At 44.8% G+C, this 27,413-nt stretch overlaps 1 protein-coding gene and 3 non-coding genes across 5 annotated transcripts in view; all 4 read right to left on the bottom strand.

The window, feature by feature from the left end:
• The window catches only part of CCDC30 (coiled-coil domain containing 30), a 110,921-nt gene that overhangs the window by 76,193 nt on the left and 7,315 nt on the right, over positions 1-27,413 (bottom strand). Inside the window, exons 3-11 of one of the 2 annotated variants that reach the window (XM_073656795.1) lie at positions 13,900-14,082; positions 13,563-13,683; positions 13,161-13,345; positions 12,554-12,643; positions 10,422-10,505; positions 6,524-6,677; positions 5,610-5,681; positions 3,758-3,873; positions 2,977-3,056 (exon numbers count right to left, since the gene is read on the bottom strand). In XM_073656795.1, coding sequence (XP_073512896.1) covers positions 2,977-3,056; positions 3,758-3,873; positions 5,610-5,681; positions 6,524-6,677; positions 10,422-10,505; positions 12,554-12,643; positions 13,161-13,345; positions 13,563-13,683; positions 13,900-14,082 — 1,085 coding nt within the window. The remainder of the gene's footprint in view (positions 1-2,976; positions 3,057-3,757; positions 3,874-5,609; positions 5,682-6,523; positions 6,678-10,421; positions 10,506-12,553; positions 12,644-13,160; positions 13,346-13,562; positions 13,684-13,899; positions 14,083-27,413) is intronic. The other variant, XM_073656796.1, reaches the window with a different exon arrangement.
• On the bottom strand, positions 14,941-15,013 carry TRNAF-GAA (transfer RNA phenylalanine (anticodon GAA)). The gene has a single exon. It is a non-coding gene; the product is annotated as a tRNA-Phe (tRNA).
• TRNAF-GAA (transfer RNA phenylalanine (anticodon GAA)) lies at positions 19,309-19,381 on the bottom strand. Its single transcript has one exon. It is a non-coding gene; the product is annotated as a tRNA-Phe (tRNA).
• On the bottom strand, positions 26,075-26,147 carry TRNAF-GAA (transfer RNA phenylalanine (anticodon GAA)). The gene has a single exon. It is a non-coding gene; the product is annotated as a tRNA-Phe (tRNA).

The following is a 27,413-nucleotide window of genomic DNA, read 5'->3' as shown; positions in this document are numbered from 1 at the left end:
TTCCAACAATCTTGAAGGAGTTCCCAGAGATGCTTAGCACTTGTTGGCCCTTTTGCCTTCACTCTGCGGTCCAGCTCACCCCAAACCATCTCGATTGTGTTCAGGTCTGGTGACTGTGGAGGCCAAGTCATCTGGAGCAGCACCCCATCACTCTCCTTCTTGGTCAAATAGCCCTTACACAGCCTGGAGGTGAGTTTGGGGTCATTGTCCTGTTGAAAAATAAATGATGGTCCAACTAAACGCAAACCGGATGGAATAGCATGCCGCTGCAAGATGCTGTGGTAGCCATGCTGGTTCAGTATGCCTTCAGTTTTAAATAAATCCCCAACAGTGTCACCAGCAAAGCACCCCCACACCATCACACCTCCTCCTCCATGCCTCACGGTGGGAACCAGGCATGTAGAGTCCATCCGTTCACCTTTTCTGCGTCACAAAAAGACATGGTGGTTGGAACCAAAGATCTCAAATTTGGACTCATCAGACCAAAGCACAGATTTCCACTGGTCTAATGTCCATTCCTTGTGTTCTTTAGCCCAAACAAGTCTCTTCTGCTTGTTGCCTGTCCTTAGCAGTGGTTTCCTAGCAGCTATTTTACCATGAAGGCCTGCTGCACAAAGTCTCCTCTTAACAGTTGTTGTAGAGATGTGTCTGCTGCTAGAACTCTGTGTGGCATTGACCTGGTCTCTAATCTGAGCTGCTGTTAACCTGCGATTTCTGAGGCTGGTGACTCGGATAAACTTATCCTCAGAAGCAGAGGTGACTCTTGGTCTTCCTTTCCTGGGGCGGTCCTTATGTGAGCCAGTTTCTTTGTAGCGCTTGATGGTTTTTGCAACTGCACTTGGGGACACTTTCAAAGTTTTCCAAATTTTTTGCACTGACTGACCTTCATTTCTTAAAGTAATGATGGCCACTCGTTTTTCTTTACTTAGCTGCTTATTTCTTGCCATAATACAAATTCTAACAGTCTATTCAGTAGGACTATCAGTTGTGTATCCACCTGACTTCTGCACAACACAACTGATGGTCCCAAACCCATTTATTAGGCAAGAAATCCCACTTACTAAACCTGACAGGGCACACCTGTGAAGTGAAAACCATTTCCGGTGACCACCTCTTGAAGCTCATCAAGAGAATGCCAAGAGTGTGCAAAGCAGTCATCAAAGCAAAAGGTGGCTACTTTGAAGAACCTAGAATATATTTTCAGTTGTTTCACACTTTTTTGTTCAGTATATAATTCCACATGTGTTAATCCATAGTTTTGATGCCTTCAGTGTGAATGTACAATTTTCAAAGTCATGAAAATACAGAAAAATCTTTAAATGAGAAGGTGTGTCCAAACATTTGGTCTGTACTGTATATAAGATAAAAGTCAGCCGAAACACACGATTAATGAGGGATCGGCCAACTATCTAATGTGTATGGAGGCCTCCCGACTGTTCCCCCAGCCAATTAAGTTGGAATTCAATAGCCCAAAACTTTTGATTGGTGGAGATATAAGCCTCTGTCTGATGATCTGGCAGCCGCTCTGGTAGAGAATACAGGAGCTGTCAGATGAGAAAAGGGTCCTCTGTATGGGGGAGTCTCGAGAGATAGCTGTCAGCCATACGATCGTTCTGTATGGGGGAGCCTCGAGAGATAGGTGTCAGCCACACGATCGTTCTGTATGGGGGAGTCTCGAGAGATAGGTGTCAGTCATACGATCGTTCTGTATGGGGGAGTCTCGAGAGATAGCTGTCAGCCATACAATCGTTCTATATAGGGGAGTCTCGAGAGATAGGTGTCAGTCATACGATCGTTCTGTATGGGGGAGTCTCGAGAGATAGGTGTCAGCCATACGATCGTTCTGTATGGAGGAGTCTCGAGAGATAGCTGTCAGCCATACGATCGTTCTGTATGGGGGAGCCTCGAGAGATAGCTGTCAGCCATACGATCATTCTGTATGGAGGAGTCTCGAGAGATAGCTGTCAGCCATACGATCGTTCTGTATGGGGGAGCCTCGAGAGATAGGTGTCAGTCATACGATCGTTCTGTATGGGGGAGTCTCGAGAGATAGCTGTCAGCCATACAATCGTTCTATATAGGGGAGTCTAGAGAGATAGGTGTCAGCCATATGATCATTCTGTATGGGGGAGTCTCGAGAGATAGGTGTCAGCCATACGATCGTTTTGTATGGGGGAGTCTCGAGAGATAGGTGTCAGCCATACGATCGTTCTGTATGGGGGAGTCTCGAGAGATAGGTGTCAGCCATACGATCGTTCTGTATGGGGGAGTCTCGAGAGACAGCTGTCAGCCATACGATCGTTCTGTATGGGGGAGTCTCGAGAGACAGCTGTCAGCCATATGATCGTTCTGTATGGGGGAGCCTCGAGAGATAGGTGTCAGTCATACGATCGTTCTGTATGGGGGAGTCTCGAGAGATAGGTGTCAGTCATACGATCGTTCTGTATGGGGGAGTCTCGAGAGGTAGCTGTCAGCCATACGATCGTTCTATATAGGGGAGTCTCGAGAGATAGGTGTCAGCCATATGACTGTACTGTATGTGGGAGTCTAGAGAGATAGGTGTCAGCCATATGATCGTTCTGTATGGGGTAGTCTCGAGAGATAGGTGTCAGCCATCAGCCATACGATTGTTCTGTATGGAGGAGTCTCGAGAGATAGGTGTCAGTCATACGATCGTTCTGTATGGGGGAGCCTCGAGAGATAGGCGTCAGCCATACGATCGTTCTGTATGGGGGAGTCTCGAGAGATAGGTGTCAGCCCTACGATCATTTGTCCCACAACTATCTAATGTGTATGCCCAGCTTTAGTATAACTCCCATGGTCTGTTCTTTCCCTTTCATTGAGGATCTGTGAAGCAAGAGACCCCAGATCCAACTCTAATCACCCAATGAGTTATGCCCATTCTCCGCTGACCCATAGTGCCCCATTGTACATGGTATACAAGCCCTGGAAAGTATTTATTTTAAGTAGAATTACTTTTTATGTAGCTCCGGATTGTCTTGCAGGTTTATAGGTGCGGTTGTGGAGCTTGTTGAGTCACTGTTACTTTTTTCACACTAGGAAAGATGAAAAAAAACACACAAATAAGATACATAAAAAGACTAATTTTATTTTACATTATTCTATGCAAAAAAAATCTTTTTGGCCTCACTTGTGACCCAGATTATTTAATTCCGGGCCGGAATCAGGTGACTTATATTATGTTTAGTAATCACAGAGGCCAAACTGCTTAGAAATGGATACGTACTCCTAAATAAAAATAAACCTATAACCAAGGGAGACTGTAACAAAATAGGAGAAAGACCGGCCAGATAAATTTAACAGAGTAAATGTGAGATAACAAAGACCAACCCTAATGTGAGTTTCGCTTTAGCTCCTTCAAAGGTGCTTCAAGAAGGACCACCCGTAAGGGCTTTGAAGAAGCTAATGTGAAAAGTGTATCTATAAGATAGAGCATCGATATCAGAACAGTGGGGGTTTGACAACTGAAACCCCTCACAATCAGCTTTTACCAAGTCCTGTGGCCCCCTGACGTACACGGTGTACAGAACCGTACGCTGTGTAGAACGGCCACTATATAGTATATGGAGTTGAAGTTTCCACGCCCTGTGCACCATTTACTTCCGGTGGCTACAGGATCTGTTAACAACCAATCAGATATCAATGGCTTATCCTATGAATAGGTCATCAATATCTTTCTCCTGGACAACCCCTTTATTTTATTCATAAATACAAATAATAATTAAAAAAAGCAAACCTGCTCCAGATACTTTTTCCTTTCAGAATCCAGTGATCTGACTCGCTGGCGTAAGACAAGAATCTCTTTATCTAATCGACTATTATGTTCTTTGGCTTTTTGCAGTTCAAGGGAATCTGCAAAGAAACAGATATAATTAAAAAGCCTTCAAGTTGTATCAGTGGGTGTAGTCTGCCATTCAATGTACACAAATTTACAGACATCCCGATAAAAACTACAAAGAAATCCTGGGAAATGTAGTCACATTAAATGCATTAAATGGCCAATACATATTAGACCCCACTATATAAATGTTTTTCTAAAGCGGTCATACACCTTAAAGTGCTGTCCACCGAACCCTTGTTCTTAGTTATTCCTCCCAAACCCCAGGCCCCCTCTAACCCCGACTGAGCGTGCATGTGTGACGCCTCTACTTCGCTCGCTAGCCCACCCTGAGAGATGGGGGTACTTGGAACCGGGCCTCCAGGTGGAAGGTGGATGTAGTCGTGGCCTAGGCCCGGCCCGTGCCCAGGGTTGTCACATCAAAATAAGGGGCTAGGAGGGACGGTGGTAATCGAGTGGTTCTATTGACTACGCCACCTGTGGTTTCTGGTGATCCTCCACCAGCGCTGCGTTCAGTCCTCTGAGGCGGGATGTAGTGGCAGCAGCAGATGGTACTACTCCCCACAGGCGGAGCAGGGCCTCAGGGCAGAAGGAACAGGAGGATGGGGATCGTAGTGGGAGATGTGGTGCGGTGTGGTGCGGTGCCGCGTTGCAATCAGAAACCGGAGGCCATAGGGGTAGTGTTCCAAGCTTTACTCATGGTAGAATGCACATCTGCAAGGCTTCTCCCTGCTCCTCACGGCGCGCTGCGACCACCAGGACCGGGGTTCCAGCAACCTCCGAGTAGTTCAGGTACTTTGGTCAGGACCCCGCACCAGAGTGTTCCTAGACTTTCCCACTAGGTCCTCTCCTGTCCATATGTGGTACGTGTACTAAGGCCGGGTCTCCCTCTGGACTACGCACAGAACAAGGGTACGGGTGGCAACTCCGCTCCATCCGTTACCCGGTGGGATCCACTGAGCCTCCAGGCTTCTCCGACTAAGACGTGAAGTGACAGAGTCAGATATCGGGGGCCGGTACCCCTTTTGCAGCAGGAATCCCTCTGACTAGGCCAGAATAGTGAGGACAGGTGGCGTATACCGCTCCGTCTGCATCCCCCTGGGATCCTTTTGCCTGCGGAGCTTTACTCCTCCGCTCCCCTCCAGGCCTTCTTGGGTAGGGACCTTGACCGGGTAGAGACAGCCGTTAACTCTAGCCCGCTCCTCGACTCAAGGCCAGAGTACGAGGACCGTGTCCCCATCAACTGCAGGTTCACACAGAAAGCCACGTTCAGTGATGAAGATCACAATCAAAAGACCATAAGCCCAAGATGGCCGTTAATTAAATATGAATTTTTAAGTGTAACCTAAATGTGCGTCCTCCACCCTCTACTAGGTTCCCCCTAACTTTGGTTCCCCCATCTCCTCTTATCCCGGCTGGGGCAGCACCCTGGTGCATATTAGCCCCCCCTCAGGTGGGAGAGGTGTAGTGTTGGATGCAGAGGTGGGGTCCTGACAGCTGCACCATCCTTACCTCGAAGGAGAGATACCACACCTCATTAAAGAGATGCAGTACCCCTGTGGTGACCGAACCCTCAGGGGCGCCACACAAGTGTTCTCAATGGGGAGAGGGGAACAAGATGACCTGTGGAGGCGGGCTCTTTTAAAAACAATTTAATCAGACATATTGAAATTCAATATGCATGATCCTTCATTCCCACCTGCCTGCCATTATGTCTCTGGGCACCTTAAGACAAAACGTTAAATCTCACCATTGTCTCTCAGGTCTTTAAGTTCTTGCTCTAGTGCATTGGTGTCTTCTTGTTTCTTTTGCATAATTTGTTCTATAAGAGTGAAAAAAGCTAAATTCAACTACAACAAAACTGAAATACAACAGTAAAATCCATTGGACACTCTGTAGAAAAGAAACAGTACAAGCATTAGTAATGATCCTTTATTCTAGCATCCAAGGAACTTCACAAGTGTAAATTAATAAAACCTTCCAGACTACAGTACTAAAATAGGAAAATAAGAAAAACTACTTGGAAGCCACTAGTACTGCTAGTACTAGCATCATTAATTCTCCAATATCTATTATCGGAATAACTCCATTTATAAGCTGGAAACCCCTTTAAAGAGAATCAGTCATCAGATTTTGGCATGTAATCTGAGAACAGCATGATGTAGGGGAAGAGACCCTGATTCCAGCGATGTGTCACTTACTGGGCTGTGTGTTTCTGTTTCAATAAAATCAGTGTTTTAACACCAGGAGATTATCACTACAGGACTATGTGTCTCGTGCATCCTGGTCCAACCCGCCCCTAGCTCTTATTGGCAGCTTTTTGTCAACATACAGTGTAAATAGAAAGCAGCCAATCAGAACTGTGGGCAGAGTTATACAAAGCTCAGCATTCCCAGCTCTTCTAGATCTTCAGCAGAGAAAACTGATTCTATCACATCTGCTGAACCCAGTAATGTAAGCTAAGTGATACATCACTGGAATCAGGGTCTCAACCCCTACATCATGTTGTTATCAGATTACATAGCAAAAAACTGCTGACAGATTCCCTTTAAGACAATAAAAAAAACCTTGATGCAATGTATTGGTTGCCTAAAAATAAGTAAAATGACAACTTGCCAAGTAATCTGAGACATGAAGTATACCCACCAGTGCGTGATGACTTACCTAGCTCCAGAAGTTCCTTTTTCTTAATAAGTAAATCGTCCGTGAGTTTCCGGATCTCGTCGTGAGCCATTTTCAACCTTTGGGCAGCTTCATTCAGATCTCTTTCGGCGTTTGCCCTTATTTTTCTCTCTTTATCAAGTTCTTCATCAAAAGTCTAAAGAATGACAAAAAGGTAAAGCCGGGCACCTTGTTATTATTGTGTTTCTACATGAATGAATTAAATGAAACCAGAAGTCCAATCGTCTCGATCAATCATACTTCAATAATCATCAGTGTAATTTATAATTAGACGAGAATTCAGCAGTTTTCATAAATGCTGCTATAGTGTCTGCCATTACTACCTCCTATGGTCGGACATTCCAGAGTCTGAATGCTCTGACTGTAAAGAATCCTTTCCTATTTTGATGCCTATATTGCTTTTTCTCTACGAGTAATGAATGTCCCCGAGTCTTTTGTAAGGCATTGGGAAAGAATAAGTCATGTGCCAGTCCTTTATATTGACCACACATGGAAATGAGATCACTCTATGGCTTGATTGTTCTACCCTCCAATTGTAAGAGACATATGCCATTCCATTCAATGGCTGCTGGCAGAGAAGCATGTGACCAGACCTGTCCATCATTCTCCTCCAACAGAAAAGAAGTTTTGTCTGTATGAGGTTTTCAATTGGATAGGACTGATGGACAGGTCTGGTCACATGTTCCTCCACCAGTCGCCATTGTATGTGTGACGCTAATCACTATTTGCAGATATGCCGTGAGGCAGGGAAGTCAGGGAGTCCGATGTCAAAAGCCAGGAAGGTACGTCATAAATAGAGGGGTAAGGCAAAGGCAGAGTCAGGTCACAGTCCGGGGTCAGAATTCCAAGAAGGTAGCGGATCAAGACAAAGGGGCTAGGCAAAAGGATGTTCAAAGGCAAATCCAACACAGATCAAAATACTAGAACTCAAAGCACAAAGTTGATGTTGGTGGAGAGAAGGATCTGACATGTTGAAATTCAGTAGCCATTTCTATTGTTCTTCCTATTAACGAGTCTGATAGCAGCTTTCTCATAGAGAAGATAGGAGCGCTAGCCTGAGCCGTGCATTCCTGTATATGGGGGAGTCGGGTGGAGATGGATGTCGGTTGATTGATACTTCGGCCAACAGGTATCTAACATGTATGAGGGCTTTAACCTACAATTTGTTGTAACTTTTTGTTAAAAATTGATTTTTCCTTTCAGATTAGAAATGTGCTGTAGTAAATAATTCATCTGATCTTCAATGCCGTACGGACCAGGTCTAATGAACACATCTAAAGTGAAGATGAATGGCGCGATCAAGATGTCGGCGAAACAATGGGACCTGGAAGTCTGAATGTTAGATCTGACACCTGCATGTAAGAGCTTCCCCCAGACACGGTTCAGAGCCTCTCATCTTACGGACGTTCTTCAAAGACTCTTCATACATTATCAATCACATCTCCGGCTAAAGAGAATTTTACCTGAATTCACCTATCACATCAAAGGAGTAGATGATGCATAATTCATATGCACACAAGAGCTGCAACTTCCCGTCGTCCTTTCATGTGTTAATGAGATTTAGGCCCTATTTCTAGGCATTTATTACCCATCTTGCAGAGGAGCAATGTCGGCAAATATACAGTCATTCTGCGCTCTAGTCTAATGGAGCTAAAGAAATGACCAAGTAGGAGCGCTCAGCTGTTTCTATATGTCACATTCACCATAATGGAGAGTGACAGTCACGATTCCACCGCTCAGTGGGTCTAGGACACAGTGACTGACAGCTCAGTCGTCCAATCTAGTGATTGGGAGACTGAGCTGTCAATCCAGTACAGGGGCGTGCTGAGCGGTCAGTATTTTGAGTGACAGCTCGGCCGTCCAATCTAGTGCAGGGGCGTGCTGAGCTGTCAGTATTTTGATTGGGAGACTGAGCTCTCAATCCAGTACAGGGGCGTGCTGAGCGGTCAGTATTTTGAGTGACAGCTCGGCCGTCCAATCTAGTGCAGGGGCGTGCTGAGCTGTCAGTATTTTGATTGGGAGACTGAGCTGTCAATCCAGTACAGGGGCGTGCTGAGCGGTCAGTATTTTGAGTGACAGCTCGGCCGTCCAATCTAGTGCAGGGGCGTGCTGAGCTGTCGGTATTTTGAGTGACAGCTCGGCCGTCCAATCTAGTGCAGGGTCGTGCTGAGCTGTCGGTATTTTGAGTGACAGCTCGACCATCCAATCTAGTGCAGGGGCGTGCTGAGCTGTCGGTATTTTGAGTGACAGCTTGGCCGTCCAATCTAGTGCAGGGGCATGCTGAGCTGTCGGTATTTTGATTGGGAGACTGAGCTGTCAATCCAGTACAGGGGCGTGCTGAGCGGTCAGTATTTTGAGTGACAGCTCGGCCGTCCAATCTAGTGCAGGGGCGTGCTGAGCTGTCAGTATTTTGATTGGGAGACTGAGCTCTCAATCCAGTACAGGGGCGTGCTGAGCGGTCAGTATTTTGAGTGACAGCTCGGCCGTCCAATCTAGTGCAGGGGCGTGCTGAGCTGTCAGTATTTTGATTGGGAGACTGAGCTGTCAATCCAGTACAGGGGCGTGCTGAGCGGTCAGTATTTTGAGTGACAGCTCGGCCGTCCAATCTAGTGCAGGGGCGTGCTGAGCTGTCGGTATTTTGAGTGACAGCTCGGCCGTCCAATCTAGTGCAGGGTCGTGCTGAGCTGTCGGTATTTTGAGTGACAGCTCGACCATCCAATCTAGTGCAGGGGCGTGCTGAGCTGTCGGTATTTTGAGTGACAGCTCGGCCGTCCAATCTAGTGCAGGGTCGTGCTGAGCTGTCGGTATTTTGAGTGACAGCTCGACCATCCAATCTAGTGCAGGGGCGTGCTGAGCTGTCGGTATTTTGAGTGACAGCTCGGTCATCCAATCTAGTGCAGGGGCGTGCGGAGCTGTCGGTATTTTGATTGGGAGACTGAGCTGTCAATCCAGTACAGGGGTGTGCTGAGCGGTCAGTATTTTGAGTGACAGCTCGGCCGTCCTATCTAGTGCAGGGGCGTGCTGAGCTGTCGGTATTTTGAGTGACAGCTCGGCCGTCTAATCTAGTGCAGGGGTGGGCTGAGCGATCGGTATTTTGAATGACAGCTCGGCCATCCAATCTAGTGCAGGGGCGTGCTGAGCTGTCGGTATTTTGAGTGACAGCTCGGCCATCCAATCTAGTGCAGGGGCGTGCTGAGCTGTCGGTATTTTGAGTGACAGCTCGGCCGTCCAATCTAGTGCAGGGGCGTGCTGAGCTGTCGGTATTTTGAGTGACAGATCAACCGTCCAATATAGTGCAGGGGCATGCTGACCTATAGCTATTTTGAGTGACAGCTCGGTCATCCAATCTGTGACTGGGAGGTGCTGAGCTTCCTTCAGGTGTTCCCTGTTCCAGTGATTACCAAGCTACCTAACTAACTGTCAGTCCCAGATAGCTGCCGGTCGTAGCTTTCAGCTCTGTGCGGTTTGTCCTCTGTGCTTTGTGTTCTGATTTCAGACATTCTGATCTTCTGTTGCCGGACCCTGGATTTGCCTATTGACTATCCGTTAGTATCACCCCTTTTGCCTTGGCGAACTCTGATCTTGGAATTCTGACTCTGGACTGTGACCTGACTACGCTTTTAGCCTTACCCCTTTTACATATGACGAGCCCTCTTGGTATCTGACCCCGGACCGTTGGACTACCCAAGCTACACAGCTTGTCCACTAGTAGTGACTAGCGTCACAGTGACTGCCCATATGTGTCTCAGTTCGGCTTTTGAAGAAGGAACACGTATTAGTAAGATGTCAATGTTGAGGTTAGTGCATTTCCGGGTTAGTGGACGCATTTGGATGATTAGTGAGGTTAGAAAAGCTATAAAGAATCAGAGCCGGCACATACTGAACTCTCGGCAGACGCTCTGTCTGCATTTTTACGTGTCCCAAACAACTTCTTCCACGAGTTCTGAACTGAGGACAGTGGCTCCTTCGGAAAAAAATATGCAGAAACATCAATTTTATATGAAAAAAAATACATAAATGGGTCACAATGAATGTCAGTGTCTTACAGAATCTAAGTCACTTCTTAAGGAGGGCTCAAAGATTTCAGAAGGACGTACACATTAGACTAACATCAGCCGAACCTGTGATTTTTTTTTACAGGGCCAGATGACCATCTAAAATGCACAAGGGTCTCCAGGCTCTCCGTTCTCCAAAGATGTCAGGGAAGGATCGGGTATTGTAAATGTTTCTGCTTCCCCAGGGGAGAAACTTCATCACCTCTCTACTGAGCGAGTATATGTACAGTGGGGCACCAGCCCAGCAGTTGGCACCAATAATCTTACGTCTATGGCCAGCCTTATACTACAGCATTGGCCAAGTGTAAAAAGTGCTTAGGAAAAAGCTAATGTAGAATTGCATCAATCACTTTAGGTCAAAAAACTGGAGTACAAAAGTCACACATTCTTGCAAGTTCACAAAAAGTTTGCAACTTTTGATATTTTTTCGCCGGCGCAGCCGCATTTATAAAACGTGCGCAGGAAGGGCATGGCCTGGTGCGGCCCAACAGATTCACTATAGTTTATGCTACAAAGTGGAATAAATTATAGCAGGACCGTATACCGCCTCATGACTAGAGTAGGTTTTCTGACTATAGAACAAGGGCAGATCAGAAGAGACAGCAAAGAATAGAACTAGGTATACCAAGATTGGGGTTAGTAGTTCCTAAGACCCCCAATACAGTAACACCGGCCAAACCTGCTCAGCCGACACTCTAATGTGTATGGGGGTCTCCCGACTCTCCTCTGACAAATGATGTCGGGGGAAGATATAGATTCATTCTGTGTGATTTTGGACCGTCGAATGGCAAGAAAAGCCATGGCCAGAGATGTCTAGCAGCGAATCTCTCATAGAGAACACAAGAGCACTCACTCCTGTATATGGAGAAGTTGGGATAAATCGCTGCCGGCCCTACAATCAGCTGAACCATAGTTTGTCAGATAGCTATGTATTATGTTTGGGACCCCCTAAAGCCCCCCCTCTATACACAATAGCCTAACATTGACCAAACCCGCAAATATCGATGGATTCGACCGATAGTCTAATGTGTATGGGCGCCCTGGGCAGATAATTGTTGGGGAAGTTAAGGATCCGGCGTGTCCGATTTCGGACTGTTGATCCTTTTGTTCTCCCAGAGATAAGCCACTGCCAGAGAAGTCTGGCAGCGGCTCTCTCATAGAGAACATGGAGGCGCTCAGCAGAACAGTGGAAGAGATAGCTGCCGGCAGAACAATCGGCCAAACCATCGTTTAGTCAACCGCCAAATAAAATATATGGGGAGGCTTTCGAGTATTTTATTGCACAGAATTGCTGCCTGGACCCACAGGCTGACCATGCGAGTCCTGCTTTCCCCCTCCACACTGGATGATTGACAGCTTTCTGTTTAGGTGACTTTTGCTCAAGTTACCAAAAATGTTGTGCAATCGCAATGTTTCCTTATGGTGTAGGGAGGAAGTCACAGGCGACCTCGGATGATTGCAAGAATACGATTTAATAATGGTGTAGAGCAAACCTCAGCCAGAAATACTGAATTGTACGTCTCTAACTACTATCTACTCTAAGTGCAATGTGTAGGTGCACATTCACACTGTGGCCATTAACAAACAAAACCTAGAATAAAAACAATGATCAAATTCCCTACAGTAAGTGAATAAATAGTCCTGCTCTGCCCTTGTCTATTTTGAAGCCTCCTGGCACATAGCGAGTTGAGATATTAAAGTTAGGGACCGTCCCCATTGGGTCACCTTGTCACGGTCACACGGCTTTTATGCTTTTTTTTTATCAAAATAGTGTCAACTACGTCCCCTATGTTATAAATATATACAGTATACTATTACTATTTACTTTGAGCAGGGGATTTGCGCATTGTTTTATTCTTGTTACTATCTACTTTAGCTATAATATGGGGATGTAATAAACAAATGGATATGGAGCAGATCTTAGCCCGGGTGATGGAACGTGGTGGACGCTCAATACCTTGTTTAGAGTCTCCTTGGTGCGTCTCATGGTTTCACGCTGCTGATAAAGTTCTTCTTCTAGTGTCCGATGAATTTGTTCCAGTTCATCCTGGAACAATGAATATAAATGTGATATAGATTTAAAGGGGTTTTCTAAGATTAGTATATTAGGTCATCAATAACAGGATGGTGGGGTTCCGACAAAAAGAGCCCCCACCAATCAGGTTTTCTCAGTGACGGCACAAGATGTTAGCAATTGTGGAGCGAACAAGGCAGCACCGTCAACTGTAGTAGCCACTGCCAGGTACTGCAGATCCTCTGCTTTTCATTTGAATAGGGCCAGAATTGCAATACCCAGTAGCGGCTACTACACAGCTGCTAATAGCTGTCCACCGCCAGCACCAACAACGATTTTTGGATTTTTTTGCTGGGTGTCAGACTCCCCTTGGGGATAGGTCATCGATACAAAGGTAGTGGAGTAACCCTTTAAATTGGACAAAAACAGAAATTGCAATAATTTGGAGATTTCTAGACTTGCAATCATGTAGCAGTTGATATAACTCCTACCGGTCTGATACATTTATTTCTGTATATGCCATTTTTTTATCTTAAGTAACCGGTAGCACCTGTCGTTTGTCATCGCTCAAGTTCTCCGAGCGGGTGTCCATCTTCTGTTCCAGAAGCTCAAGTTTCTCCAGTAGTGTGGCCCTCTCCACCAGCAGGTAGGCAATCTGCTCACTGGGACTGCTGTGGGAAATCTCATTCAGACCTTCTTGGTCCAGCATCTCTTCCACTTCCTTTAGCTGGGAGTCTAAAATGATATAAAGCACTAAGAACCCAGGTGCCATGTGTATTCTCACAAGCTTCCCTGGTCAGTCTATGGCCCCGTCGGCGATGGAACCCACAGATGCACTGCAGAAATGCAGTGTGAACAGGGCCTTAGTGCTTCTAGTATTTTACAGTGCAATAACCTCAGCCTTTTAATATTGCGCTGGAGATATGGAGCTAATACGTCACCCCAGTCTTACCTTGTTGGATCTGCAGCTTCTCCAGATCAATCCTGAGTTGTATATTTTCCTTTTCAAAATCAGTGGTGAGCGCCTCTCTCTCCTCCGTGAGGTTGCGGATGTGAGCCACATAGTTCTCCACCTGGTCAACAAGGAGCAAACACGTCATCTCAGTATGGGATTCTGCTAGAAAATCTAACATATGGTCATGGAGATGGGGGCCAACAGCAAAAATCAGTTTGCCAGCCAGGATAAGGAGAAGGTCATTAATAATCCTGGGCAACCCCTCTAAGTCAGCATTTCACTTCCATGCTCCATACCATACACAGGTTACAAAGCGCCTGACCATGTCCCTCACCTCCTTCATCTCCTCGGCCTGCTGTAGCTTCAGCTCCTCCAGACTGTTAGTGGACGCCTGTAACCTGCTCTCCGCTATCTGATACAGATCCCACAGGAAACATAAGTATTCTTCCGTAGAAGTGCCAGGGTTGAATCCCTTCTCCTTTAATTTATCAACTATGTCCTCAGACTGAACCTGCAGCTAAAATATAGAAAAAAGGTGGTGAGCAGTGTACACACATAGCAATGCATAAAATATTCTGAAGTGAGAAGACAAGCATCGGATTGTGTCATAGAGGACCCCAGACATAGAGGGCCCATTACAGAGCCAGCCATAGAAGGCCCATTACAGACCCAGCCATAGAGGACTCCATTAGAGAGCCAGCCATAGAGGACTCCATTACAGAGCCAGCGATAGAGGACCCCAATATAGAACCAGTGATAGAGGGCCCATTACAGAGCCAGCCATAGAGGACCCCATTACAGAGCCAACCATAGAGATCCCCCATTACAGAGCCAGCTATAGAGATCCTCCATTACAGAGCCAGCCATAGAGATCCCCCATTACAGAGTCAGCCATAGAGATTCCCCATTACAGAGTCAGCCATAGAGATCCCCCATTACAGAGCCAGCCATAGATCCCCCATCACAGAGCCAGCCATAGATCCCCCATTACAGAGTCAGCCATAGAGATCCCCCATTACAGAGCCAGCCATAGATCCCCCATCACAGAGCCAGCCATAGATCCCCCATTACAGAGTCAGCCATAGAGATCCCCCATTACAGAGCCAGCCATAGATCCCCCATCACAGAGCCAGCCATAGATCCCCCATTACAGAGTCAGCCATAGAGATCCCCCATTACAGAGCCAGCCATAGAGATCCCCCATATTCCCATTCAGTGACAGCAAGCAGAAAAGTCTTAAAGGTGGTGAAGAACTGAAATATAAACTGTCACAGAAAGTTGCAGAACTCCTTATTATACATGGATTAAACATTCTGTCATTTAAAGGAAAAAAATGTAAAACCACAGGATTTCCAAAGAGCTCAGCAAAAACTTCTGCCGAAACCCGGGATCGAACCAGGGACCTTTAGATCTTCAGTCTAACGCTCTCCCAACTGAGCTATTTCGGCCAGGTCAGAGGAAGTGCAAAGGTTAATGCACACAGCAACAACAAACTGGAACCCTGCTAATGCTACAGCTGCTGCAGATCTTCTTATTCATTATTGCATTTGTGCCTTTTTTGAGTAGTTTTTGGTGTTTTCGCTCCTTATTCTTCTTTTCATTTGTGCCTTTCTAAGTCTATTTTATATCTGTTAGTTTTATTTGCTTTTTTTTGTTTGCTTTTTTAATACTCGCCACTGTGGGTATAATTGCCAAATTTTTGTGACTAGGGATGAGCGAGTATATTCATTACTATTTGATACTCGCCGAATAGTACGGTACTCGGGCTACTCGTTACTCCCCGAGTTTCCTTGTGTTTACTCGCTAGGAGTAAAGAGTCCAATGTAAGTCAATGGGAAAAGCGAGTAAGCCGAGTAAGTATCTGCTGGAGCCTATAAAGCGGTCTGGGGGCTGAGGAAAAGGCAGAAATGGGTGCATGATTGTTTAAAAGCCGGCGGTAAAAAGCCGCCGGCTTTTAAACAATCACTCAGCCCCATACTCGCTTCCCCTCTGCCTCCCATCCCGATCCTCCGCTCCCCCCACCGCCTCCCATCCCGATCCTAAGTTAGGACCGGGCGGGGAGCGAGCACCAGGGAGCGGGGAGCAAAGCACCAGTGAGCGAAGGACCCGGGCGGGGGAACCAGCAGTGAAAAGACTTCACCGCCGGTTTTCCCGTTCGGTGCTGCGCTCCCCGCTCCCTGATGTACGCTCCCCGCTCCCTGGTGCTTCGCTCTCCGCCCGGTCCTAACTTAGGATCGGGATGGGATGCGGCGGGGGAGCAGGGAGCGTACAAAATTGCCCAAATCGATGGGAACAGTGCTCAATTAAACGTCAGGCAGGCAGAATATATAGGCAGGCAGGGTATATGGGAGGGTGCATGAAAAACATAGCAGGGCACTTGGAACACACTAGTGCCCTCCGATTTTCATGCACCCGTCTCTTTAAAAAAGCCGCCGGCAATTCCTCAGCGGCATACACCGGTACCTGACAATATAGAACAGAAAGAATAGAGCATCACACATAGATTAGATAGATAGAAACATGTCAGTCACATATATAATAAGTACAGTGATAGTGTTGATTACTGTACTTGTCATTTAGTGTTAAAATAAAGGATTTATTTAAAAAAATTGGCGTGGGATCCCAAGTAATTTTAGTCTCTAGAGGAGGTTAAGCAGACGGCTGGGGCAGATGTTTGAAGCCTGGGAAGGGGGTAATACCCACGGAGCTTCCCAGGCTACTAATATCAGCCCCCAGCTGAATACCTAGCCTTTACTACTAGCTCGTCCCTATTTGTGACTCATTCATTAATTGGTAATTATTTTTGATTTTTACATCATTACATTTTTGCACAAATGTCTTTCAGTCCCCCCTCTATCCTAGAGTGATTTTCTGTGCGTCAGTAATTTTTCAAAATTTTGCCGGACGTGGGACTTTTTTGTGCTAAAAAGTTGCAAAAAAAAGGTTTAAAGCAAAAATATAGATATAAATATGGTAAATATAAAATATATAAAATAATTTATATCATATATATAACTATTATTAAAATACTATATTATTAATATATTCTATTATTATATTATATTAATATTATTATAATATTCTATTATTGTATTAGTTTATTTTCATTATAATATATTATCATTTTTATTATTATATAAAATACAGTAAATATAAAATAATTAAATTATATATATAAATATTACTATAATACTATTATTAATATAATATATTATTATACTATATTAATATTATTACAATATTCTATTTTTATATTTTTTTATAATACTATATTATTATATCATTATTATAATATAAAATACGGTAAATATATAAAATAATTACATTATATATATTAATATTATTATAATACTAAATTATTAATATTATATTATTATATGATATTAATATTATAATATTATTATATTGGATTACTTTTTATTATGATATTATTATGTTATTTGTATTATTATTATTATATTATTTGTATTATTATTATATTATTACATTATTATTATAACATTATATAATCATTATTATAATTAACATATTATAATAACATATAAAATATAAAAGCAAATCCTTTTTCTATTTTGTGCAAAATTCATGATCCACGTGCGCCAATTTGAAAAATTTGGTGCAAAAAAATGTCAATGAATGCCAAAAGATTAAAAAAAGACCAAATTACAGAGCCAGCCATAGAGACCCCATTATAGATCCAGCAATAGAGAACCCATTACAGAGCCAGCCATAGAGTCCCCATTACAGAGTCAGCCATAGATACCCCATTACAGAGCCAGCCATAGAGACCCCATTACAGAGCCAGCCATAGAGGGCCCATTACAGAGCCAGCCATAGAGGACCCAGTAAAGAGCCAGTCATAGAGGGCCCATTACAGAGCCCGCAATAGAGGGCCCATTACAGAGCCAGTCATAGAGGGCCCAGTACAGAGCCAGTCATAGAGGGCCCATTACAGAGCCCGCCATAGAGGGCCGATTACAGAGACGGCCATAGGGACCATTACAGAGCAAGCCATAGAGGACCCCATTACAGAGCCAGCCATAGAGGACCCCATTACAGAGCTAGCCATAGAGGACCCCATTACAGAGCCAGCCATAGAGGACCCCATTACAGAGCCAGCCATAGAGGACCCCATTACAGAGCCAGCCATAGAGGGCCCAGTACAGAGCCAGTCATAAAGGGTCCATTACAGAGCCCGCCATAGAGTACCAATTACAGAGTCAGCCATAGAGGGCCCATTACAGAGCCCGCCATGCAGGGCCCATTACAGAGCCAGCCATAGAGGGCCCAGTACAGAGCCAGTCATAGAGGGCCCAGTACAGAGACAGTCATAGACAGCCCATTACAGAGTCCGCCATACAGGGCTCATTACAGAGCCAGCCATAGAGGGCCCATTACAGAGTCAGCCATAGAGGGCCCATTACTGAGCCCGCCATACAGGGCCCATTACAGAGCCAGCCATAGAGGGCCCAGTACAGAGCCAGTCATAGAGGACCCAGTACAGAGACAGTAATAGACAGCCCATTACAGAGCCCGCCATACAGGGCCCATTACAGAGCCAGCCATAGAGGGCCCATTACAGAGCCAGCCATAGACGGCCCATTACAGAGCCAGCCATAGACGGCCCATTACAGAGCCAGCCATAGAGGGCCCATTATAGAGCCCGCCATACAGGGCACATTACAGAGCCCGCCATAGAGGGCCCATTACAGAGCCAGCCATAGAGGACCCCATTACAGAGCCAGCCATAGAGAGCCCACTACAGAGCCAGCCATAGAGACAACATTACAGAGCTAGCCATAAAGGACCCCCATTACAGTCAGCCATAGAGAGCCCACTACAGAGCCAGCCATAGAGAGCCCACTACAGAGCCAGCCATAGAGGGCCCACTACAGAGCCAGCCATAGAGAGCCCACTACAGAGCCAGCCATTGAGGGCCCGTTACAGAGCCAGCCATAGAGGACCTCATTACAGAGCCAACCATAGAGGACCCCATTACAGAGCCAGCTATAGATCCCCCATTACAGAGCCAGCAGTAGATCCCCCATTACAGAGCCAGCAATAGATCCTCCATTTCAGTGCCAGCCATAGAGATCCCACATTACAGAGCCAGCAATAGATCCCCCATTACAGAGCCAGCCATAGAGCTCCCCATTACAGAGCCAGGCATAGAGATCCCCCATTAAAGAGCCAGCTATAGAGATCCCCCATTACAGAGCCAGCCATAGAGATCCCCCATTACAGAGCCAGCCATAGATCCCCCATTACAGAGCCAGCCATAGAGATCCCCATTACAGAGCCAGGCATAGAGGATCCTCCATTAGAGAGCCAGCTATAGAGATCCCCCATTACAGAGCCAGCTATAGAGATCCCCCATTACAGAGCCACCCATAGAGATCCCCATTACAGAGCCAGCCATAGAGATCCCCCATTACAGAGTCAGCCATAGAGATCCCCCATTACAGAGTCAGCCATAGAGATCCCCCCATTACAGAGTCAGCCATAGAGATCCCCGATTCCAGCGCCAGGCATAGAGTTCCCCCATTACAGCGCCAGGCATAGAAATCCCCCATATTCCCATTCAGTGACAGCAAGCAGAAAAGTCTTAAAGGTGGTGAAGAACTGAAATATAAACTGTCACAGAAAGTTGCAGAACTCCTTATTATACATGGATTAAACATTCTGTCATTTAAAGGGAAAAAATGTAAAACCACAGGATTTCCAAAGAGCTCAGAAAAGCTTCTGCCGAAACCCGGGATCGAACCAGGGACCTTTAGATCTTCAGTCTAACGCTCTCCCAACTGAGCTATTTCGGCCAGGTCAGAAGAAGTGCAAAGGTTAATGCACACAGCAACAAAAAGCTGGAATCCTGCTAATGCTACAGCTACTGCAGAACTTCTTATTCATTATTGCATTTGTGCCTTTTTTGAGTAGTTTTTGGTGTTTTGCTCCTTATTCTTCTTTTCATTTGTGCCTTTCTTAGTCTATTTTATATCTGTTTGTTTGATTTGCTTTTTTAATACTCGCCACTGTGGGTATAATTGCCAAATGTTTGTGATTCATTCATCAATTGGTAATTATTTTTGATTTTTAAATCATTACATTTTAGTACAAATGTCTTTCAGTCCCCCCTCTATACTGGAGTGATTTTCTGTGCGTCAGTAATTTTTCAAAATTTTGCAGGAACGTAGGACTTTTTAGTGCTAAAAAGTTTTTTAAAAAAAGGTTTAAAGCAAAAATATAGATATAAATATGGTAAATATAAAATATATTAAATAATTAAACTATACATATATCATATATATTACTATTATTAAAATACTATATTATTAATATAATATTCTATTATTATATTAATATTATTATAATATTCTATTATTATTATTATATTAGATTATTTTCATAATATATTAGCATTTTTATTATTATATAAAATACAGTAAATCTAAAATAATTAAATTATATATATAAATATTACTATAATACTATTATTAATATAATATTATATTATTATACTATATTAATATTATTACAATATTCTATTTTTATATTATTTTATAATACTATATTATTATATTATTATTATAATATAAAATATGGTAAATATATAAAATAATTACATTATATAAATTAATATTATTATAATACTAAATTATTCATATTATATTAGTATATGATATTAATATTATAATATTATTATATTGGATTACTTTTTATTATGATATTATTATATTATTTGTATTATTATTATATTATTTGCATTATTATTATATTATTACATTATTATTATTATAACATTATATAATCATTATTATAATATTATTATAATTAATATATTATACTAACATATAAAATATAAAAGCAAATCTTTTTTCTATTTTGTGCAAAATTCATGATCCACGTGCACCAATTTGAAAAATTTGCTGCAAAAAAATGTCAATGAATGTGAAAAGATTAAAATAAAGACCCCATTACAGATCCAGCAATAGAGGACCCAATACAGAGCCAGCCATAGAGACCCCATTACAGAGTCAGCCATAGATCCCCCATTACAGAGCCAGCCATAAAGACCTTATTACAAAGCCAGCCATAGAGGGCCCATTACAGAGCCAGTCATAGAGGGCAAAGTACTGAGCCAGTCATAGAGGGCCCATTACAGAGCCGGCTATAGGGAACATTACAGAGCCAGCCATAGAGGACCCCATTACAGAGCCAGCCATAGAGACCCCATTACAGAGCCAGTCATAGAGGACCCCATTACAGAGCCAGTCATAGAGGACCCCATTACAGAGCCAGCCATAGAGACCCCATTACAGAGCCCGCCATAGAGGGCCCATTACAGAGCCAGCCATAGAGAGCCCATTACAGAGCCAGCCATAGAGGGCAAGTTACAGAGCCAGCCATAGAGGACCCCATTACAGAGCCAGCCATAGAGGGCCCGTTACAGAGCCAGCCATAGATCCCCCATTACAGAGCCAGCCATAGATCCACCATTACAGAGCCAGCAATAGATCCTCCATTTCAGAGCCAGCAATAGAGATCCCACATTACAGAGCCAGCAAGAGATCCCACATTACAGAGCCAGCCATAGAGATCCCCATTAGAGAGCCAGCCATAGAGATCCCCCATTACAGAGCCAGCCATAGATTCCCCATTACAGAGCCAGCCCTAGAAATCCCCCATTACAGAGTTAGCCATAGAGATCCCATTACAGTGCCAGCCATAGAGGACCCCATTACAGAGCCAGCCATAGAGGACCCCATTACAGAGCCAGCCATAGAGACCTCATTACAGAGCCAGTCATAGAGACTGCATTATAGAGACAGTCATAGAGGACCCCATTACAGAGCCAGCCAAAGAGGACCGCATTACAGAGCCAGCGATAGAGGGCCCAGTACAGAAACAGCCATAAAGGGTCCATTACAGAGCCAGCCATAGAGGACCCATTACAGAGCAAGCCATAGACAGCCCATTACAGAGCCCGCCATACAGGGCCCATTACAGAGCCAGCCATAGAGGGCCCATTACAGAGCCAGCCATAGAGGGCCCATTACAGAGCCAGCCATAGAGGGCCCATTACAGAGCCCGCCATAGAGGGCCCATTACAGAGCCCGTCATAAAGGGCCCATTACAGAGCCAGCCATAGAGGACCCCATTACAGAGCCAGCCATAGAGAGCCCACTACAGAGCCAGCCATAGAGACACCATTACAGAGCCAGCCATAGAGAGCCTAATACAGAGCCAGCCATAGAGACACCATTACAGAGCCAGCCATAGAGAGCCCAATACAGTACCAGCCATAGAGGACCCCATTACAGAGCCAGCCATAGATCCCCCATTACAGAGCCAGCCATAGATCCCATTACAGAGCCAGCCATAGATCCCATTACAGAGCCAGCCATAGAGAGCCCCATTACAGAGCCAACCATAGAGGACCCCATTACAGAGCCAGCCATAGAAGACCCAATTACAGAGCCAGTCATAGAGGACCCCATTACAGAGCTAGCCATAGAGGGCCCATTACAGAGCCCGCCATAAAGGGCCCATCACAGAGCCCGCCATAGAGGGCCCATTACAGAGCCAGCCATAGAGGGCCCATTACAGAGCCAGCCATAGAGGACCCCATTACAGAGCCAGCCATAGAGGACCCCATTACAGAGCCAGCGATAGAGAGCCCACTACAAAGCCAGCCATAGAGAACCCCATTACAGAGCCAGCCAAAGAGGATTCCATTACAGAGCCAGCCATAGAGACACCAATACAGAGCCAGCCATAGAGGACCCCATTACAGAGCCAGCCATAGAGGGCCCACTACAGAGCCAGCCATAGAGATACCACTACAGAGCCAGCCATAGAGGACCCCATTACAGAGCCAGCCACAGAGGACCCCATTACAGAGCCAGCCATAGAGAGACCACTACAGAGCCAGCCATAGAGAGACCACTACAGAGCCAGCCATAGAGAGACCACTACAGAGCCAGCCATAGAGAACCCCATTACAGAGCCAGCCATAGAGGACCCCATTACAGAGCCAGCCATAGAGATACCACTACAGAGCCAGCCATAGAGAGACCACTACAGAGCCAGCCATAGAGGACCCCATTACAGAGCCAGCCATAGAGGACCCCATTACAGAGCCAGCCATAGAGAGCCCACTACAGAGCCAGCCATAGAGACACCATCACAGAGCCAGCCATAGAGACACCATTACAGAGCCAGCCATAGAGGACCCCATTACAGAGCCAGTCATAGAGGACCCCATTTCAGAGCCAGCCATAGAGTGCTCACTACAGAGCCAGCCATAGAGGACCCCATTACAGAGCCAGCCATAGAGGACCCCATTACAGAGCCAGCCATAGAGAGCCCACTACAGAGCCAGCCATAGAGAGACCACTACAGAGCCAGCCATAGAGGACCCCATTACAGAGCCAGCCATAGAGGGCCCACTACAGAGCCAGCCATAGAGGACACCATTACAGAGCCAGCCATAGAGGACCCCATTACAGAGCCAGCCATAGAGAGCCCACTACAGAGCCAGCCATAGAGACACCATTACAGAGCCAGCCATAGAGGACCCCATTACAGAGCCAGCCATAGAGGACCCCATTACAGAGCCAGCCATAGAGAGCCCACTACAGCGCCAGCCATAGAGACACCATTACAGAGCCAGCCATAGAGACACCATTACAGAGCCAGCCATAGAGGACCCCATTACAGAGCCAGTCATAGAGAGCTCACTACAGAGCCAGCCATAGAGGACCAAATAACAGAGCCAGCCATAGAGGACCCCATTACAGAGCCAGCCATAGAGGGCCCACTACAGAGGCAGCCATAGAGGACCTCATTACAGAGCCAGCCATAGAGACACCATTACAGAGCCAGCCATAGAGGACACCATTACAGAGCCAGCCATAGAGGACCCCATTACAGAGCCAGCGATAGAGAGCCCACTACAGAGCCAGCCATAGAGGACCCCATTACAGAGCCAGCCATAGAGGACACCATTACAGAGCCAGCCATAGAGGACCCCATTACAGAGCCAGCAATAGAGAGCCCACTACAGAGCCAGCCATAGAGGACCTCATTACAGAGCCAGCCATAGAGACACCATTACAGAGCCAGCCATAGAGACACCATTACAGAGCCAGCCATAGAGGACCCCATTACAGAGCCAGTCATAGAGAGCTCACTACAGAGCCAGCCATAGAGGACCAAATAACAGAGCCAGCCATAGAGGACCCCATTACAGAGCCAGCCATAGAGGGACCACTACAGAGCCAGCCATAGAGGACCTCATTACAGAGCCAGCCATAGAGACACCATTACAGAGCCAGCCATAGAGGATACCATTACAGAGCCAGCCATAGAGATCCCCCATTACAGAGCCAGCCATAGAGGACCCCATTACAGAGCCAGCCATAGAGACACCATTAGAGAGCCAGCCATAGAGGACCCCATTACAGAGCCAGCCATAAAGGACCCCATTACAGAGCCAGCCATAAAGGACCCCATATACAGTTTCAGTGATAGAGTCATTCCTTTTAAAGAGCCCTTTACAGGACACCACAATTATCACCCACCAGTAGCCGTATCTCGCTCAGCATCGTACTTTGCACATTAAACCAATCTGTCTACCCCTCTTACAATGCAGCTTTTCCTGTAGATACAGTATCGCCGTGCCCCACTGCCCCCCGCCACCATCACTACCACGTGATGACAACGTGTTCCACCCTAAACATGACGGGATGGATATTCAAATCTTTCTTCCATTTAATTCTGGAGCGTGATCAGCACCGTGAATATCAATATAAATGGGGCTGGAAACTCCACTTCCAGGAGACATTATTTGGTCCCTTCCTTTGAATGTAACCCAGTAGGGGGCAGTATGGAAATGAGAGGAAGGAAGCAGTGTCCGCATAGGGGGGCTGTAATTAGTTTTGTGCAGATGTAGAACATGGTCAGAGTGGCCTGGGGACATGGAGAAGTGAGGCATGCAGGGCAGTGTAGTCCGCCTGCGGGGGGTGATGTTACAAAGTCATTGTGTGTAACATTGTGCGCTGATTCAATGAAAGCAACAAGTACAGCCGGTAATACCGGACACGATGCGGCCACAGCTACCATGACCATGCATGCTGGTCTCCCAGGAGGAGGCACAAGGGCATCCATGGCACTGAGTATGCAGCAGGCAGGTCTCCATTCACTGACGGCCAGCAGAGAAATTGAAAAGTATATTCGAAAATTCCAGAACTTTTTATTCTACAGCGATAGTAATTTAAGCAATTGCAATAAGAAAACCATAAAACTGTTGTACGGGAACATTCCCATCCTAAAGAAGTGATGGCATCTGGCACTGATCCTGGAAATAAAATGTTTTGTATTCCCTGCAGAGCAGCGCTCCTGGAACTGCACCATTTAAGCACTGTACATACCTATAGGACCGGCTTCTCTTCTCTGCACAGATGGGTGGCCGGAGCGCTGCTCTGAAGGCAGAATGTACAAGGAGGGTACACCAGTGCTGTGCTCACGTAAAGGGAATCAGTCACCAGGTTTTTGCGACCCCATCTGAGAACAGTATGACGTAGGGGCAGAGACCCTGATTCCAGCGATGTGTCACGTACTGGGCTGCTTGCTGCAGTTTTAACAAAAATCCCTTTTCTCTGCTGTTGATCCAGCAGTACTCTGAATGCGGAGCCCTTTATAACCCCGCCCACTCCACTGATTGGCTGCTTTCTGTGTGCACAGGCAGAAAGCAACCAATCAGTGGTGGGGGCGGGGTTATACAGAGCTCATGAATATGGAGAACTACATGGCAGCAGGTTTACTAGTCCTTTAGTGATAATCCCCTGCTGATAAAACACTGTATCAAAACTACAGCAAGCAGCCCAGTAAGTGACACATCGCTAGAATCAGGGTCTCTGCCCCTGTATCATGCTGCTCTCAGATTAGGTGGCAAAAACCTGTTAAAACATTCCCTTTAATTCTGAGGACCAGTAAACTGACCATACAGTGATGTTGTGCCCCAGTGATCTGCCATTACTTTATATGGAGGGTATACCCCTTTAATAAATGCTGCTGTATCCCACCAATATGAGCTTCTTTCTGTCTCTGTAATATAAACTGCTCGCCGGCTGCTTTATAAATCTCCTGCGCTTTTTCCATTACACTGTAACCGGCGGAGGAAACGGACTCCATTCCCATCTTCGGAAATAACCTTTTACTCCCAATCTGTACAAGTCGGAACCATGCCCCAAAAACAAAAGCCGCCCCTATACAATCTACATCCCTATACATTACCTAGCAACTACAACTCCCAGCATACGTCCCTGCAAACTACAGCTGCCTGGACGAAGAATATTCCCAGCAAGCAGAATAGTCTTAAAGCTAGTGAACTGAAATATAAAGTGTCGCAGAAAGTTGCAGAACTCCTTATTATACATGGATTAAACATTCTGTCATTTAAAGGAAAAAATGTAAAACCACAGGATTTCCAAAGAGCTCAGAAAACCTTCTGCCGAAACCCGGGATCGAACCAGGGACCTTTAGATCTTCAGTCTAACGCTCTCCCAACTGAGCTATTTCGGCCACGCCAGGGGAAGTGCAAAGGTTAATGCACACAGCAACAACAAGCTGGAACCCTGCTAATGCTACAGCTGCTGCAGAACTTCTTATTCATTATTGCATTTGTGCCTTTTTTGTGCAGTTTTTGGTGTTTTCGCTTCTTATTCTTCTTTTCATTTGAGTCGTTTTTAGTCTATTTTATAAGTTTGCTTGATTTGCTTTTTTTTTTTGTTTGATTTTTTAATACTCGCCACTGTGGGTAAAATTGCCAAAAGTTCATTAATTGGTAATTGTTTTGGATTTTTAAATAATTACATTTTTGCACAAATGTCTTTCAATCCCCCCTCTACCCTGGAGTGATTTTCTGTGCATCTGTAATTTTTCTGGAACGCGGGACTTTTTTGTGCTAAAAAGTTGCAAAAAAAAAAGTTTAAAGCAAAAATATAAATATAAATACGGCAAATATAAAATATTTTTTATATATATATATATATATATTATATATAAAATAATATCATATTATTCATATTAATATAATATCATATTTTTATTATATTCATATTTTATAACATTCTATTATATTATTTTTATTACAATATATTATATTATTGTTAGTATTATTGTTATATTATTATATTATTTTTATATTATAATATATTATTATAATGTTCTTATAATATTATATAATAATTTTTCAAAATTTAACCAGAGCGCAGGACTTTTTTTGCGCAAAAAGTTTCAAAAAAATGTTTAAAGCAAAAATATAGATATAAATACGGTAAATATAAAATAAATCAATTATATATATATATATATATATATATATATATATATATACAGTACAGGCCAAAAGTTTGGACACACCTTCTCATTTAAAGATTTTTCTGTATTTTTATGACTTTGAAAATTGTACATTCACACTGAAGGCATCAAAACTATGAATTAACACATGTGAAATTATAGACTTAACAAAAAAGGGTGAAACAACTGAAAATATGTCTTATATTCTAGGTTCTTCAAAGTAGCCACCTTTTGCTTTGATGACTGCTTTGCACACTCTTGGCATTCTCTTGATGAGCTTCAAGAGGTAGTCAGCGGAAATGGTTTTCACTTCACAGGTGTGCCCTGTCAGGTTTAATAAGTGGGATTTCTTACCTTATAAATGGGGTTGGGACCATCAGTTGTGTTGTGCAGAAGTCAGGTGGATATACAGCTGATAGTCCTACTGAATAGACTGTTAGAACTTGTATTATGGCAAGAAAAAAGCAGCTAAGTAAAGAAAAACGAGTG

The sequence above is a fragment of the Phyllobates terribilis genome, unplaced genomic scaffold (assembly GCF_046119375.1).
Source record: "Phyllobates terribilis strain yellow unplaced genomic scaffold, ASM4611937v1 Scaffold_12__6_contigs__length_324123572, whole genome shotgun sequence".
Lineage (NCBI taxonomy): Eukaryota > Metazoa > Chordata > Amphibia > Anura > Dendrobatidae > Phyllobates > Phyllobates terribilis.
The sequence above is the reverse complement of the archived record's forward strand: the minus strand, read 5'-3'. Positions and strand labels throughout refer to the sequence as shown.